Source organism: Lagenorhynchus albirostris, chromosome 5 (genome assembly GCF_949774975.1).
Source record: "Lagenorhynchus albirostris chromosome 5, mLagAlb1.1, whole genome shotgun sequence".
Taxonomy (NCBI): domain Eukaryota; kingdom Metazoa; phylum Chordata; class Mammalia; order Artiodactyla; family Delphinidae; genus Lagenorhynchus; species Lagenorhynchus albirostris.
In genome coordinates, this window is record NC_083099.1 from 114,639,901 (window position 1) to 114,657,576 (window position 17,676).

At 36.2% G+C, this 17,676-nt stretch overlaps 1 protein-coding gene across 1 annotated transcript in view; it reads right to left on the reverse strand.

Annotated features, from left to right (window-relative positions):
* Positions 1-17,676, reverse strand: part of ROBO2 (roundabout guidance receptor 2) — a 518,554-nt gene that overhangs the window by 16,281 nt on the left and 484,597 nt on the right. The window contains exons 22-24 of the mRNA XM_060149063.1: positions 17,272-17,428; positions 8,257-8,517; positions 3,834-4,039 (exon numbers count right to left, since the gene is read on the reverse strand). Coding sequence (XP_060005046.1) covers positions 3,834-4,039; positions 8,257-8,517; positions 17,272-17,428 — 624 coding nt within the window. The remainder of the gene's footprint in view (positions 1-3,833; positions 4,040-8,256; positions 8,518-17,271; positions 17,429-17,676) is intronic.

A 17,676-nucleotide genomic window follows, 5' to 3' on the forward strand; every position in this document is an offset into this window, starting at 1 on the left:
TTTCCAGAGATAAAATAATGTGTTGTATTTGTATAAATATATATTTATTCATATATGTATACATGCACATGCACAGAAAGGGAGAGAGAAGAACAGACCAGGAAATCATTTTCCTCTTAAATATGCTAAATCCAAAGATGAGAAAACAGTTGAGCATTTCCAGAGCAGGGATCATGACAACTGGTCTTTGGGGTAAGGCTGATTGATTTTGAACATTCTTCTGCCACTTATCAGGTGGGTGATCTTAAAGAAAGTCTTTAAACCCCTCTGTGCCTCAATTTCCTTATCTATAAAATGAGAATAAAAATAGGGTTGTGACAATTAAATGAGTTAATACATGTTAAAACCTTAGAACAGGGATCAGCAAACTTCTCCTGCAAAGTGCCATATACTGAATATTTTAGGCTTTGCTGTCTGTCATTTATTTTTTCTTTTTGTTTGTTTCTTGTTTTCTTACAACCCTTTAAAAATGTAAGAAGCATTCTTAGCTCACTAAGCCACTCATACATGAAAACAGGCAACTGTTTAGAAGAGTGCCTTGGGTGTACAAAGGGCTATATATGTGCAAGTTGTTGTTGTTGTTGTTATTATTACTATTATTACCAAATCTAAATTCCTAGCCAAGTGGCTGGAAGGAATAGACTTTCAATAAATATTTGTTGTGGAAATCAATAAATAACAGATTTTCAAATACATTTTCCACGCCTGAATGTTATGGACTGAATGTTGACATCCCCCTAAAATTCATAGGCTGAAGCTCTAACCCGTAACGTTATGGTATTTTGAGGTGGAGCTTTTGGGAGGAAATTAGGTTTAGATGAGGTCATGAGGGTGAGGTCATGAAGGTGGGATTAGGGACCTTATAAAAGGAGATCAGAGAGCTTGCTTCCTTCTCTGCCATGTGAAGACACAGTGAGAAGATGGCTTCCTGTAAGCCAAGAAGAGGGCTCTCACCAGAAACCCAGTCTGCCCACACCTTGATCTTGGACTTGTCAGCTTTCCACTGTTTGTGCTTTAAGCCACCTAGTCTATGATATTTTGTTATAACTACCCAACCAGACTAAGCCACTGAGACTATGGGTTATAGAATTACTGATACTTTCCTCTCTTCTTGGCCTTTTCCATTCATGAAGCATTATTTCAAAAAATTTAAAGGCCCTCATAAATTACTTAGTTGTTCCGAAAACATTTGAAAATAATATATTTATTTCTTTACAAAAATAGGCTCTGTACCTTGTTAACTGCTGATATTCCTTAATGTGGCAACTGTTGGAATGCAACATATTTCAGAAGTAAAATTCTAAATAATTTTATATACAGTCTTATTAGCCCATCTTTGTGTTATTGCTGGGCTTTCGTTCTGGTTGGCTTTAGAGTTTCAAGGACTGGTATGTAACTGTTAGTTCTATTTCATAAAAAAATGGTCATTAGTTTCATGAAAATGAAAATAGAGAATTCAGATGAAAGTGATGACTAATTTACTCACACCACACACAAATTTAGAATTCAAGGTAATTTGAGGAAAAATCAGAATCCTCTCCGTGGGCACTTACCATCTTAAAAACATACAAAGCCAATGGAAATAGCCTCTGTTTTATTGCCCACCTCATTTAGCACCATTAAACTAGCCTTGAGTGTCTGAAGAAAACATAAACACGTTAGAGCAATATTCATTAGCATGTTGGTTTCTGTAGCATTTGGTCCATACACACATGCATCTCAGGGCCACCCCCAGGTACACATACACACATGCACACATGCTCTACTGCACTCAATGTCCTATGTATGCTCATATACATACTCCTACGTACACTCACACACACACACCTTACACATAATCACAAACCCAGGCTATACTTTCAGACACGCACACTCTTCTGTACACACAGTCCCTCCCTACACACACATCCTTTTTCTGAAAAACTATATTTACTTTTATTTTTAACTTTTATTTACTTTAAATTACACTTACACCCTAGAAAGCAAATTAAATCTTTGATCATACCTTCCCCACAAAGTTATTGTAAATCCCCCCCCCCAAAAAAAAGAAAAAAGTTTCCTGCTTGGCTCCTTTGGTATAGAGCGCAACTTCTTTTACTAACTAAGGAGAGATATTATTCATAGGATAAATTCATGTGGAATGCATACCTAAACACCTTGCGGTTTTTATATATGGCAGTAATTAAGCACCGAATTTAAGTAGGAAAACAGACTTTTTCTTACCAATAAAAGCTTCATTTGGAATGAACATTATACCAGCTACAAGGGGAAATTCAGATTGTCTTTAACTGCAGTCATATTAACAGTGAAACATGTTATTAACAGGTGAGCATGTAAAAGTTCAAAATGGCCTTCTCCTGATTTATAGGTATATTTATCATCTTTGACATTATAATATTTAAGAAAAGAACTACATAGGCTGTGGCTGACTTTTATCATTGCAATTTTTACTGCATTCCTAATAGAAAAGAGTTCAGTATCAGCAGTGAGACATGCAAAACTATGCAGATTTTACCCTGAAGGAGATTATGCTAGAAATTCAGGCAAAGGGGCTTAACATAATAGTGCAGTAATAAGTTAGCTCTCTGCATTCAAAGATTTAAACTTTTGCTCTGCCACCTTCAGTCGGATCTGGATTTCAAATCACAGCAGTTTATCTGCACTTCTTAAATCTTAATTAGCTCGGCATGCAGACAGCCCCCAGGTAAAAAGAAAACCTGAAAAGTGTAGGCTTGTGCATGACATTGTGTAATTCAGGAAGTCGTGCAGAGGAAACATGTAGGTACTCATGCTTCTCCATCACTTTCATAAAGGAATTTCCATCAGTGTTTTTGAACTATAACACACAGTGTGAAATGTGTGCAAATTAAGAAGCCGTTGGAGGAAAAATGAATTAAATGGGACTGTGGTAAAATGCACTCCTAGAATGAAGAGTGTCATGAAGGTAAATATAGAAATGGGTGGCATACAGAGAAGACTCAAGGATAGGACATGCATGGGCAACACATTTGTAGCACTTCTATCTTTATAGTCACGTAAGAGGCATTTGCGTGTGTGTATCAAAGAACGGATACCTACTTGAATAGAAAGACTGAAGTTTTACTTTTCTCCACAGTCACTGTGTATACATTAGGATTTAAGTTTTTTTAAATACAATTTGCTAAATTTAAATCCTTGGAAAAAGGTGGCAGTCCTGGGATCATCCTAGGAGGATACCAGTTGCAGCCTTTCACTTGGTGAAGGAGGCCAGAGGAAGTCAAAGGGGTAAACAGCAAAAATAACTATTTCTTGGGAGAGAAGCAATTACTGGATCAACAATATGAAATGCATAAATGTATAGTTTATCTCGCTATACATTTTCTCCACTCTAAAAATAATACCTTGTGCAACCTTAGAGAGCCTTATTCTGAAGAGCTGCTTATTTTCATCAGTGAATGATTTTACGGAGTGAAATATCAAGAAGCGTTTTAAGATTGCATTCACTTTGTACGTTGCTCCTGATATACAAAATATATCATTTTTAAAAGTCAAGGTTTTTTACGTAATAGACTTGTTTCCCCAGTAGAGTGAACTTTTCATGAAAGCCCTGGATATAACTGAGTTTTCTTTCATGTCTTAAAGCTTTTTAAAATTCATGAATTTTTCTTATCATTTTTGCAGCGAAGCAAAAGTATTTCCAAATCCTTTTTGAATTTTGTGTTTAATATTAACATATTAAAAATGTTAAAGAAATAGATGGAGTGGAATAAATCTTACATAAGAAAGTATTTGACTTTCGATGCATTTTAATATTACAAATGGGTCACTTATTCCTATTAAATCAGTTCCATTACCTGTCACAGAGCTGTCTAGATTGTCCGTACTGGATCCGGGCGTCTGTTCTAGTGCTCTCAGGGGCCTGGGGATTTCTAAAGCTTCCTCTTCATCATCAGCATCATCATCTGGAACATCTGTTTCCAAATCGGAAATCAAAGCTCCGGACATGTAACCTAATGGTGGAACCGGGGGCTGCGGAGGTTGATTATTGCTTTGAACATGCCTAGAATTCACAAGGGAAGGAAAAAAAAAAAGTACTGGTTAGCGTTCCACAAAATTGTAATTAGAATGAAACAGCCTGCTGTGGTAACTAATTTTGTTTTCTTGCTTTCCTTTAACTAATTCTGGCGCTTACTATACTTCCTTACATTTCAGCAGAGACAATGGTCTACATATACATGACTTGCCAAAACAGTAACAACAGTATAGACTATTACACTCTTCTATGGGTATTTACGGGATGATACACAGAGGAAAAAGACTACAGACCCAACATTTTTGTGCAAATAAATCACCCAGAGGAGAATAGGAATAGTCGTCACACATATCTATTTAAAGCTGATATTTTTTGGTCCAAAAAGAATACAATTACATTCCCAGTTTTGTGTCAAAGTTCTACTCAGCCTGTGTAACCCACATCACCTGCTGGCCCTTATGAAGAAAAGATGTCACATGAAAATCTAATACCAACACCTTCTCCCTCCAACCATGGCCCATTCGCTGCCCTACGAGGCTTTCCTCCTGCACGATCCCCCAGGAATCAGGCTGGGTGATTGTTTCCACTTGAACGAGTTTAGGTTAAACTGGGGAGGAATGGCTACTTTTGCTCTAGCTAATATTTTTGCATCTGTCTTAGCCACCAAAGTCTTAAACACCTCAAAGGCAGAAAAGATTCATCTCAGCACTCTGTGTTTAGAACAGTAGGTGTGCCAAATAAACCAGTTGCAATGAATGAATAACTCAAATTGCAACCTTGGGAAGTAGATAGAACTGGTATTATCACCTCTCTTTCAGAATTTTTTAAAGGGAGGTTCAAATTTAAGTGACTTAAGTTTCAAATAACATGGCTAGTAAAATGCAGAGCTGGACACTAGAGTCCAGTCAGCTCGCTTGGTGACTACTTAGGAGTTTTTTCTAAACCGTAAAATGCTGAAGGAAAGTAAGTCTGTTATTTGTTACTGTCATTACAGAGGGAATATAGCATGTTTTGACACATTTGGTTTTTTGGGGGTTTTTTTTGCCTTGATACAAAATACTTAAAAGACCACTGGATTTAAGGGTGATTTATGCATTTTTATGGTTAGTTTTTGAATTAAAGATATAAGATTTTCTTTAATATTTGCATTTATGGGGAAAATATTTCATTTTTCCAGAATTTGTTTAATATTCTTCTCCCAACTGCATTCTTGAACTTGTAACCAACTCCAATGTTAACAAGATGCTAGACCTTTTAATGTTAAAAAACCTAAGATATTAGTTCTGGAAGCTACCTCAATATCATCAGGCCCACATCTTTAATTTAATAGATAAGGCATTTGAGGTCCCATTTATTACCTGGCATTCATCACAGCTCATTCATTGGAAAGTTAGGAAGTTTCCTAACTAATGCTTTCACAGAAAATCTTGAGTGTTGATGGCAACATCTTGCTCTAAGTGTAACCTCAAATTCTGTTTGTGAAGAGTGGATGGAATGAGTCAAGTCATGAGCAAGAGAATATAAAGTGATATTTATATACATGAGCCATTCTTGTCTAATAATTTTCACTTTGGTCCTAAGAAGGACCGAACAGACCAACACTCTAGTCCTACAGCACTGGTGACACCTCTTAATGGAACCAAGACACACTGAGTGGTGAAAGTGTATTCCTTGAATTCGGGAGAATGAGGAGATGAACAGGAAAAGGGTACGTAACGTTTTTAAGTATCTTCTAGTAACAGGCACTGTGTTCTGCACTTCATGGGTCAATAGGAACAGAATCCCTGGAGGTGAAGCCTGGAATTATTATTTTTACATACTCCTCCTGTGATGTCGATGTGCAGCCCAGATGGGCTGGCACTGCCATCCTAGTAGGGCAAGGTTCTGTGCGAGCACATGAAGACTCATACCTTCTACACGGGGCATCAGCATGGCATTCTGGAGGACTGTTGGATTAACAGAAGCATACTCAGAGAGAGAAGCAGGGTGTGCTCTGTGGGTACTTGGGGCAGGTGGACGAGAACTAGTTTGTTCACTCATTCAGCAAGTGTCTATAGAGCACTCACTAAGTGGGGCTCTAAGAGTGGAAAGACAGCAATAAACAACTCAGGTGAAAACCCAAGCCCTCTGAATAATAACAGCTATAATGTGGCTAGATAATTTACTAAGTACTATACAAGTGTAAACTCATTTAATTCTCCCAAAAACAATGGTGTGAAATAAAGAATTTGACCTTGCCCAAAGAGAAGTTAGACTTTTGCCTTGTACTCCTGAGAGGTAATCTCTAAGCTCTAGAACATCCTGTCTGATAAAATGTCTTTACTTGGAGGCCAGAGGCTCCTCCAGAAAGTCTAACTATATGATTTATGGAGGGAACTTCAAGTCACAGGATATCAGCTCACCTTCTGGAGGGGCCATAGACCCTGGTCAGCCATGCAGATAGTCAACCACATCTATGTGACAGACCCCCAATAAAGACTCCGAAACTCAAGGCTCATGTGAGTTTCCCTGGTTGACTCATATCGTCACACTGAGTTGCTGAGAAATTGTGCTTTTCACTACTCCACTGGGAGAGGACAAATGGAAGATCCGTCTTTGGAATTTCCTAGCCTTTCTCCCATGCATTTCTTCTCTTGGCTGATTTTAATCTACCTTTTCACTATAATAAGCTATAACTTCAAGTATAATAGCTTTCAGTGAGTTCTGTGGCTCCTTCTAGCGATTCTTGAACCTGGGGGTAGTCTTGGGGACTCTCCAAACTTGTACATAGTGTCAGAAGTGAGGGTGGTCTTGGGGGGACTGCCCTCTCACTTTGTAGATGAGTCAATTCCTATTACCATTATATTTTACAAATGGGGGACTGAAGCACAGAAGTGTTAAGCGAGTTGCCCATTGTCATACAGCTAGTTAGGAGTGGCAGTGGCCGTGGTCCAGCCTTGGCTGACCCTAGTCAAATCCCAGACCAAGCAATCAGAATATCTGGGGTTGGGGCCTACACATTCAGGTTATCCAGATGATTCCAAAACGCAGGCAGCGCTGAGACCCTCCAAGCTAGAATCTGTGCTTTAAAGGACTAATAGGCAGGGCTTCATTTAATTAACTTGAAAGAAATCCTCTGGCTCTTAAAGCAGCTGGCTTCAACTTCAATAGTTGTATTTTACAAAGCAGACTGATGCAAAATAATACTGTTTACCAGTAAAATGTCTTTGACCTTTGGAAAAACATCTGATGATTGAGAAAATGTTCAAAAACCTCTGGTTCTAAAAAAAGAACCTATGTTTGTAATAAGCTTTAAATGATATTCCTGGTTTGAGTATCTCTTTGTATATTTAGTTTGTATTTTTAAAACACATAGTTCATTAACACTGAGAATAAGACATCTCATTATCAGCTTATCCCAGTAGCTAAAACTACCAAGAAAGAAGCTAAGGCTCTTTCATAAAACTTTAACTTCAAGCACAGGATGTAAATCAACATAAGATTATCAGAGGTATGTTACTGAGATTTCATTTTCAGGAGTCAAACTTATATGTTACTGTTTGGGAGAAGGGAGAGAAAATAAGAAAAAATAACTGCACAGAATTGTGAGAGTTGGTTCCACTTGTATTCCTGTCATATTTTTCACAGGATACATCAGCAGACTGCCATCTATACCTTATGAAAGTTTATGAATCAATGAGAAAAAAAGGAATTTGGGATTTGTAATTTATTCTAGGGGCTTTTTTGTGTGTGTGTGCATTTACTGTTACTAACATTGTTGTTCTTTTCTGTCTCATTTAGTTCAGCCCAAAGAAGGTCTTTTAATAACTGACACTGACCATATGTGATTTGCAGAAGCTCACATTTACATATTCACAAACACATACAGAATTAATCACAGGCACTTTGAAGAATCTAAAAAGAGTCCTTCATTATGGTGTTGGAAGTGAGTTCAAGGATAAGCTAATTGAAGCTAAACTGTAAATTAGAAAAGATTCTGGTGTAGCCAAAAGTACTTGAGCCTGAAATTCAGCAGATCTGAATTCTTGCTCCAGTTCACTCTAATTAGTTGTGTGACTTTGGTCAAATTCTTTAACATTTCTTCAGTCAATTTCCTTATCTGGATGATGAAGGAGTTGTACAAAAGCATTTCTAACCCCAGCTGTAGAGTTCAATGAGACTCTCTTGTGAATTTAATGTGAAAGAACGTTTCCTCTATCCATGTGTTGAAAGCATGGGTCCCCTGACCTCATGAGGATATTTACCATGTTTGCTTTGCTATATCAAACTGATAGGCCCTTGTCAACTCATCCAGGTGAGCCTGCAGCATGGGCTGCATCTCTTCCCGTGGGGAGGGAGTTAGAGTTGCAGTGGACTGCTGTCCAAAGGAAATGGCAGGGGAAGAAGCCACGCCTCGGACAGGAGGTGTTGGGACACGATCATCATCTTCTTCCAGTTCATCTTCCATACCCTGGTGTAAATAAGTTTGTACTGGTAATGGTGGGCACCAGCTATCACTGTCATAGCTGAAATTAAATGAGGAAAAAAAGCACATTAACACTTAGGCATGCGCACACACACACACACACACACACACACACACACAAATACACTGGCAATGAATGGCAACCACAGTAGCATCTAAAATGTTCTCCCAGTTTATTTCCTCCTGATTTCTGGTTGTTGGCACTATTATAGTAAATCACCTGGCTGTTATCTAATTTCTAATCATAAGTACATCGGTTATCTCAAGATCTCAATTTACTCTTAAAAGATCTTTTTAGCTAATTGTTACCCCGACAGTTACAAAAGGCAATAACTTCCCAACAAAGTTACTGATGTAGAAAAACCAAATTGCCAATTAAAGACAATTAATGAATTTAGTGCTTGTAGATTTAACTATTTTCTTCTCTTGTTCATCCTTGTGCACCAACAGAATATGCCAATATTCATCTAAGAAGTGTTTGATAATTTTATTTACTCTTATTCTAGATCTATGCCAACCTTTCATTCCATATGACATGTCAACCTTTAAGACTTTGTGCTACAAAATGTATTCAATAGCCTTTCAACTGTCTTAATTTTCTTAATTTTTTCATTAGAAACTGATGTCTCCTTGTATCTCAACATCTCAAATCTATAGAAACAGACATTTAAAACCTAATCCTATAAAATATATATTAAAAAGAAAAACAACAATTTTAAAAACAGCATGTTTTAGGGATTCTGGTTAGGGAACATAGAAAATTAATCCAAAATGTTTTAATTGTGACACAAAATCAGTAGCATTTTTATTTACACTTTCTCTGTTGTGCTATTATTTTCTTAAATCAAATAGATCCCAATGCACTTTTAAATGGAGACTTAAGGATAAGATTAGCAATTTTATTAGATGTAATTGTCCTATAAATTCAACCTCTTAAATATCCCCCAAGTCTTTATTCTACACTTCACCTCTACTCCCACGATCACAGATCAAACTGCTTCTGAGATGAACCAGCCCATTAGCTTTCCTAGTCTCTTGGAATGTCATCATCATCCCTTCTATATCTTCCATACAGGCAATTGGATTATATTTCTAAAATCTTCATTCACATCACACCTATGCTTAAATTATTAGTGATATTGCTAATGTAAGAAAAAGTTCAAACCCATTAGCAAGGACTAAAAAAAGATACTTCCCCATCTCATCAGCCTATTATTCTAGTTTAATTTCCCATTATTTCCCCAACACCAGCCTACTCTATGTTTTTTTAATCTCTGGGTCTGTATATGACTACTCTCAGATCATGTGACTGTGAGCTCCTACTTCTCCTTCAAGGTTCAAGTCAAATGTCCTCAGTTTTGTGAGCCTTCTCTGCTCCCACCATATGGAACTGATTACAACTCCATAATACTTATACTGTGCACTCCCCATGTTATACTGGAATTATTTGTCTCATGTCTCTTTTTCCCCACTATTCTATGAGATCCTTAACTCGAGAACTCTGTAATTCTCCACTTTGCATTTCCAGCACCTATTACAGTATCTAGCATATAGAAGGTTTCTATTAAAGAAACTGAAAATAGAATGAATATTACAAAAATATATATCTAGTCTTGATGTCCCTTACAAAACACTAATTTGTAAATGTCCAAATGATTCTTGAATAGTTTCACTGGAGTGTCTTTCCAGTTATCCTGTTTAAAAATGAATTTGTCAAAAAGCCTACACATGGATGTTTATAGCAGCTTTGTTTATAATTAGTGAAACTTCGAAGCAACAAAGATCTCTTTCAGTAGATGAATGAGTAAATAACTCGTGGCATATCCAGATAATGGAATATTATTCCGTGCTAAAAAGAAATGCACGATCAAGCCATGATAAGACATGGAGGAATCTTAAATGCATATTACCCAAGTGAAAGAAGCCAACCTGAAAAGGCTACATACTGTATGATTCCAGCTATATGACATTTTGGAAAAGGCAAAACTATGAAGACAGTAAAAAGATCAGTGGTTGCCAGAGGTTAAGGGGAGGGAGGGATGAACAGACTGAGCACAGAGGATTTTTACAACAGTGAAACTACTCTGGATGATACTACAATGGTGGATACATGTCATTATACACTCATCCAGTTTTTCTTTGTACATCGGCACACAGAATGTACGACACCACGAGTGAACCATAAAGTAAACCATGAATGTTGGGTGATAATTATGTGGCAATGTAGTTTCATCAGTTTATCAAATGTACCACTTTGGTGGGAGATGTTGATAGTGGCAGAGGCTATGCATGTGTGGAGGCATGGGAAATTGGGAAATTATGTATTTTTTTGCTCAGTTTTGCTGTTAACCTACAACAGATCTAAAAAAATAAAGTCTGTTTAAAACTCCTCAAGTTATCATCCTTTGATTTGACCAACATGTGTCAGGTAACTGGATCTTTTTATAGAGCATAAAATCCGGTGGGGCAGACTGATAGGTAGCAAATAATCAAAGATACCAAGTATTTTAAGAATAAAGCAGGGAGGCTGAAATTAGTTTGGGGCTTGGGTGAGGCTCTGCCGACCACTGAAAAAGGGGATATTCTAGGTAACACATGAGAGGGCCCAGAGGAAGAGAAAATTTAAAGTATTTGGAGAACTCAGCTTTCTAACTGGCAACAGCTGGCAAATAGAGAAGGTTGGTTATGGATGAGGCAGGAGAGGTATGTGCTAGATCATGAAGGGCTTCATCAGCCCCAAGAAAGAGTTTGGAATTTTGCCTGTGGGTGATGGATAGTCACTGAGAGGTTTTATACAGAGTGTGATGACATCTTTGGCTGTTAAATTTTCATCTCTTGTTGAGGGTACCTGAATAATCTTCTACCTCGATGAGTTGCAAACTGAATACTTTGTTTCAGAAGCCCTGTATAATCTGATAATATCTCTTCTGAAATGTCTTTTACATTTTAGTATCAGGCACACTTTAGTGTGTTACAAATAACCACTTTTATATATTAGAAAATATCAACGGTTAAACTTGTATTCCCATTTCTTGGCTATATAAGTACCAGTATGACCCGAGAAAATATATTGCTCTAAAACGATGGCATTTTTAATGTTTTTTATGTTGGAGATCACAGTTAGATTTCATTCGAAGATAAGAGTCTGTGGTGTAAAAGTTCATAATGACTATCCCAGTTGGATTTATTGCTTTTAATTTTCCCCATCTTTTAATCAATCTTGCACATCACTTACACTTTCTGTCTATGAAAACATCAGAACTCTTGGAATAAAACATTCACTTCACTTTACTCTGTTCTGTCCATTAAATGTGTCAAAGCCTCAACCTACCTTTTCAGATGTTTTCTTCAGTTTCTCAACAAGAAACTCCTGCTCAAAAGAAATTGGTTTGTTTCCTCCTTTCTTTGTACTTTTCCATCCTGGTGCATTAGTTTAAAGAATTCAACTTATTTCAAATAAGCTAGACTCCTCCAATTTCACCTAGCTTACTCTTACAAATCCTTCAAGCTACAGGCTAAATCCCATATCTTTTATAAAGATTTCCCTGATGAGGCCAAGTAGCACTGATATATAACTCTTCTGAACTTGCACTGATAATATTTTTGCACATTTACTTGAAAATTGATTATACACTGTCTTCTGCCATTTCCAATGTTGATTTCTGTAACTGTTGTCCAACTTATTTTAGTATTTAACCTTTCACATGTTAATAGTATTTTTTCCTCAAGTGGATTTAAGCTACATTAGCATAATGACATTGAACTATTCCTGTTTGGCCACATCTGATGTAATACCTTAAAAATAGTATATGATAAGCATATTTATTGATTTGAAATGAAAACTCACAAACTGCTTCATTATTAAGAATGCTTAGGTTTCTTTCCTTAACTTACTTAACTTTAAATGCTATATTATTAAGTCAAACAAAAATATGTATAAGTAGCCTAATTTTTTTTTAAAAAACTGCCCATTTTCAATATGGAATATGCATCCTGTTATACTTCATCAATAGTTATAATTAAATTTATTTCATAAACTTGTTACAAAATAGCACAATTTTATTCTATAAACTAGTACATGTACTTTCCTTGCTTACATAGACTATTGTCAGGGATGTCGTACCTTTGAACAAAGAAAGAACATTAATATATTCAATCTTTCAAATGGAAGTAGGGAATTATCTCCTAAAATTTCCCTACTTCGTAAGTAGTAAACTATGATTACTTCAAATAATTCAAAGGGAACACACATATGGAATGAAAATACATATAGAACATAAGAAAAGGAGTAAGTAATGGTACATATATCATGTATTAAGGTAACATAAAAAATTGTAATTAGTTTCACTCAACTCATTTTTTTATTATTCAAATACCATCAGGCAAAGGAGAGTCTACCATAAAATATGAGTTTTAACATTATACAATTACATTGCATAATGTACTAAATGACTAAAAAATATTCTAATTGCTATTCCATTTAACTAGAATGGGTATTTATCATCAATTCTGCCAAGTCTTTTCTACAAAGAAAATCTAGAACAGTAGTGAGCAAACTCTGTCCCCCTGTGGAACAGAAGCAGAACTAAGAAAAATCCATGGATTCATCTCAGTCGTTTGTGCAAGAAGTGGAAAATAGAGAGAGGGGGATAAAAGAAAGTCTAGGCGAAGAACATGAGAGAACAGGTCAAAGAAATTTGGGATACGGTGCAATCATACAATGGGGACAACTGTGCATCACCTCTGAGGTATTCGTGTCTTAATTCATTCCAGAACAACAGATACTTAGGTTTTGTGCAGTTTCTGAAGAAGGGCAAGAAAGTAATAGATGACTCTATGAATGTTATGCAAAGCATAGTTCTGGTTTTAGAGTTTCCTTCATATTTACAGATGTATATCTTATTTGAGCAATGAAAATTCAACTTTTTCTTGCAGTAACCTAAAAAAGACTGTGAAAACGATTCTAATGCCAATCCAAAGGTCTTTTGGCCAACCTTTCCTAGAGGAGCTTTTGTTCTTTGACTTCCTGTCAGTGAAATATGAGGCATCATATTATCTGTCTTGCCTGGTGAATAATAAGCAGGATGGCAACAAATCAATGTTGCATGTGAACTAACTTGTGAAAGGCCAGATACAAACACCAAACTACTAATAAAAATACAATAAAGTTCAACAACCACAAAAGCCTGCCAATTTCTAATTGCAATAGCAAAACAAAGCATTAGTTTTCTATTGAATTACTACTGAATTCTTCCTAGCATCATATGATTACATTAAAATACATTATATTTATAGCTAAGAACAAACATTTTGATACATTTTTGTCTAGCTGAGAGAGGCATATTGATGAGAGAGAACATTTACCATTGTTGATATAGTACTGAATTAACAAATCATTGTCTATTAGGACAATGATTTGATAACATTTGATATTTAGTATTGTGGGGGGAAAATAGCTCAAGAAAGGCCAAGAAAGAAAATTGATGATATCTAAGCTCTTAGAAACAATATTAAACATTGTAATAAAAAGCAAAAGACAATCTTTTCAAGATTGTGATTATTCTGGGCTCGATACATTTCTAAAATCTATCCCTCTCTCTCCATCCTGCTGCCATTGCCTTATTTTATTCTCTTATCATTTTCATGGTATTGGCCATTCTGCTGCAATATCCCATACATTATCTACCTGCCCTAGCCTCATGTCCTCCAATTCACCTTCTATACCCAAAGATCAGAATTCCTATAAGACATACAAGACTTCACAACTGGTCTCACGACACCTTCTCAAATTATCTTCTATCCTGTGCATGTTTCAAGCTCAACAAACCTCATATGGCAGAAAGATATAGACAAGCAAGTAGAATGCAATGTGATGAGTATTACAATAGAGAAGTAAGTTTAAGGAATTATGACAAATAAAGGAAAGGTAAGTAACCTTAACTAGAATAGGGTGGGGTTTCAAAGGAAGAGTAGGAAGTACTAAAGGAAAACTAATGGGACTATTCCTTTTTTTCCTCATCTTTCATTTTATTTCTATCTTTTGCCTTTGGCTAGGAAAATTTCTCTCCATCTGCACGGCAAATAGTGACATTAGTAACGTTTTGTTGTACTCATTGGTTAGAAATCTATTCTGATGTGGAGGTTACTTTATGTTAGGGACTACTTCTCATTATCTTTGTCCTTTTTGCTTCTGGCTCAGAGCCTGGCACCCAATAGACACCCAACTCTGGGTACTATTATTTGTGAATAAGTGATTTAAGATTCACCTCAAAACTCAACTTCTATATGCTTGCCCCAGCCTTATCTGGCATACATGGTTATCCCTTTCTGTATGCAAGTTATTATTTTGTACACATTACTTAGCTAGGGCTCGCCATACAAAATAGTGAGTGAGTGTGTGTGTGTGTGTGTGTGTGTGTGTGTGTGTGTGTGTGTGTGTGGTTTCTGGTCTCTACCTCTGAATTCTGTGAGTTTCCTAAATCAGGGATCACATCCTCCTTATTAATTGCGTTTTTGTTTCTTTCATCTCTTTTGCTTTCCTTTCTGGCACTGGGCTTAACAGTTCTTAGAAAAAAATGTATGTTGAATAAGGTCTCTATTATGATATACTAAAACAACAAAAACAAAATCTACATATCACCATAAGAAGTACAATTGCTGAATCCTTGTTTGTTAGAAAGAAAAATTATTAAAAACAGGTGACTTCTAAAGTTTTTTGTATATATTTCAAGAAAACTTTAAATTTGCATAAGTTTCAAATCAAGGCATATAAACTATTCTATAAAAGCTCAAAGTTAGGGCTTCCCTGGTGGCGCAGTGGTTGAGAGCCCGCCTGCCGATGCAGGGGACGCGGGTTCGTGCCCCAGTCCGGGAGGATCCCACATGCCGTGGAGTGGCTGGGCCCGTAAGCCATGGCCGCTGAGCCTGCGTGTCTGGAGCCTGTGCTCCGCAACGGGAGAGGCCACAACAGTGAGAGGCCCGCATACCGCAAAAAAAAAAAAAAAAAAAAAAAAAAAAGCTCAAAGTTAATATCATGAAGAGCAGAGTATAAATATAGAAAATATTTAAAAATCTTTTTTCAGTATTATAAGGTTTTCACATTAGAAAATACAAAAATATTAATAAGATAACAAGAGATGGACAAAGTCATCGTCATCTCAAATCTACTAATCAAGATTCCAAATTACCTACAATATTTACGCTATCTGAGTTCAAGACTTTATGTTTATAAATGTTTAACAACACTACTTTTCTCTCCCCAGTTTACAAGTTCTATTTTCTTATTTTCTAATTACAGCCTTTAAAATGCATTTTTCTAAGCCCTGTAATAATGTTTTCTTGTGAAATACACACCTCTGTTTCCTGCTTCCCTGCCTAGGAATTGTGTGACACCAACATATTTTATTATTGATATGTATTACATAAGATCATGGGCAAAATTTTGTTTTTAAAAAAGTCAGAGAAAGAAGGTATACTTTTAACTTCCTATTTCAGGTGTGAACGTTTTAACAAAAGTACAATAAAAATGACATGCATATATATGGGAACTACAATCTCACAAAAGCAAATGAAGCCCTTTGGAGGGAAAGAAAGATATAGAGAAAAAATACGGAGGTATGCTTATTTATATATATGCATGCCCATCTATCTATCTATCTGTGTATATAATGAATATATAGAGTATATGTGTATATATATTAGGTAACTGAAAGAAAAAGCAAATGGAATCTTTTTTCGGAAGCAAATGTGATAAAGAAAGTTCTAGTTAGGAAAATTAATCTGGAGACCTCAAAGACAGCAATTATGTAAGAAAAAACGAGATGGAGAAAAAATTATAAGCATGTGCATGTGATCTTTATGTAAAACAAGATAAGAAATAAAACCATTATTTAAATAAACAGATATTTTAATACCTAAATACTTCTAAATAAAGGAAAACTTGGAATAAAAAGCTGCCTCTATTCTGCATTTTTCAGTTTCAGTCAAAAGCAATGGGTGACCTGGAAATTGTGAGGAAGACAGAGCACTTAGAATTATTAAAATAGAGAAAGAGACTATGTTTCTTCTGACTAGCTATTTTTTTGGATTAAAAAATAAACAGTATCAATGTCTTTCTACTTCAAAATCAATTAACACTTAAACTAACAGAGGAAAACAAACTAATTCTTGTGAGATGTTTGGGAAAGAATAAGGAAGCTGGTCACTTAACTTAAAACTCTTAAAGGAAATTTTCTAACTTAAAAGGTTTTGTTACAGAGTGTGCATTGGCTTGAACCTCCTTTATTGTTTGGACCCCTAAATTCCCATCAAAGCTGATGATTAAAGTCCTACCCACTGGCCAGATCCCTACAATTATCCCATTGTGATGGAGCTCAACAGTGGGCGCCCTGCTATGGCCAGACATCAAGTCATTAGAGAAATGTGAGGGATGATGAAGAAGGTTATTTTAATTTCCTTTTCAGCCCTTCTCAGGAGTGCCTCTTTAGTTCACAGAGCTCTGGGTTACTTGCTTTCAAACTAACAAGCAATATTATAAATGGAGGCTGCATTATCATGATTGCAGACAATCTAAGGCACTTGATGGCCAAGGATTCTACGTCCTCAATATGTGCTGTGTTGTATTTATCAGCTAAAAATATATAGATGGGGCAAACAATAAAAGAGGGGGGGAGCAATGAACAGGTTGGGAAGGCGGCAGGGAAAACAGGAAGACGACACAGTATCAAGACAAAAATGCATAGCAGAGAAAGGAGGATAGCCCTGGGCATTTTGCTGGTATATGAGGTATTTTTACCCATTTTCTTGCAGTTCCACTGCATAGTGTTCCAGCTCTGTACCAGGAAGGGGCTGGACTGGGGGAGGAGGTAGCGGAACATTGGCCCAGGTTGATCCATTGTTTTTCTGTGCTTTAGAAGAGTTTTTATTTTTCTTCTTTTTTCCACCTTTCCCACCTGAAAATAATAATACATTTATTCAGACATAGTGAATATCACAAGAAACAGAGTATATCAGGCAGGAAGATGTATTTATGTTTTCAAAACACCAGAATCAGTATGTTACAGCTGTTAAAAGCTATAAACAATGAAATGATATAATAAGAAAAACATTTTTATAAATCACTCAAAATGATATTGTTTCTTTCACAATGCATTAACTGCAGAGTTGAATGAACCAAAAACATGGCTGCGGTAGCAAAAGC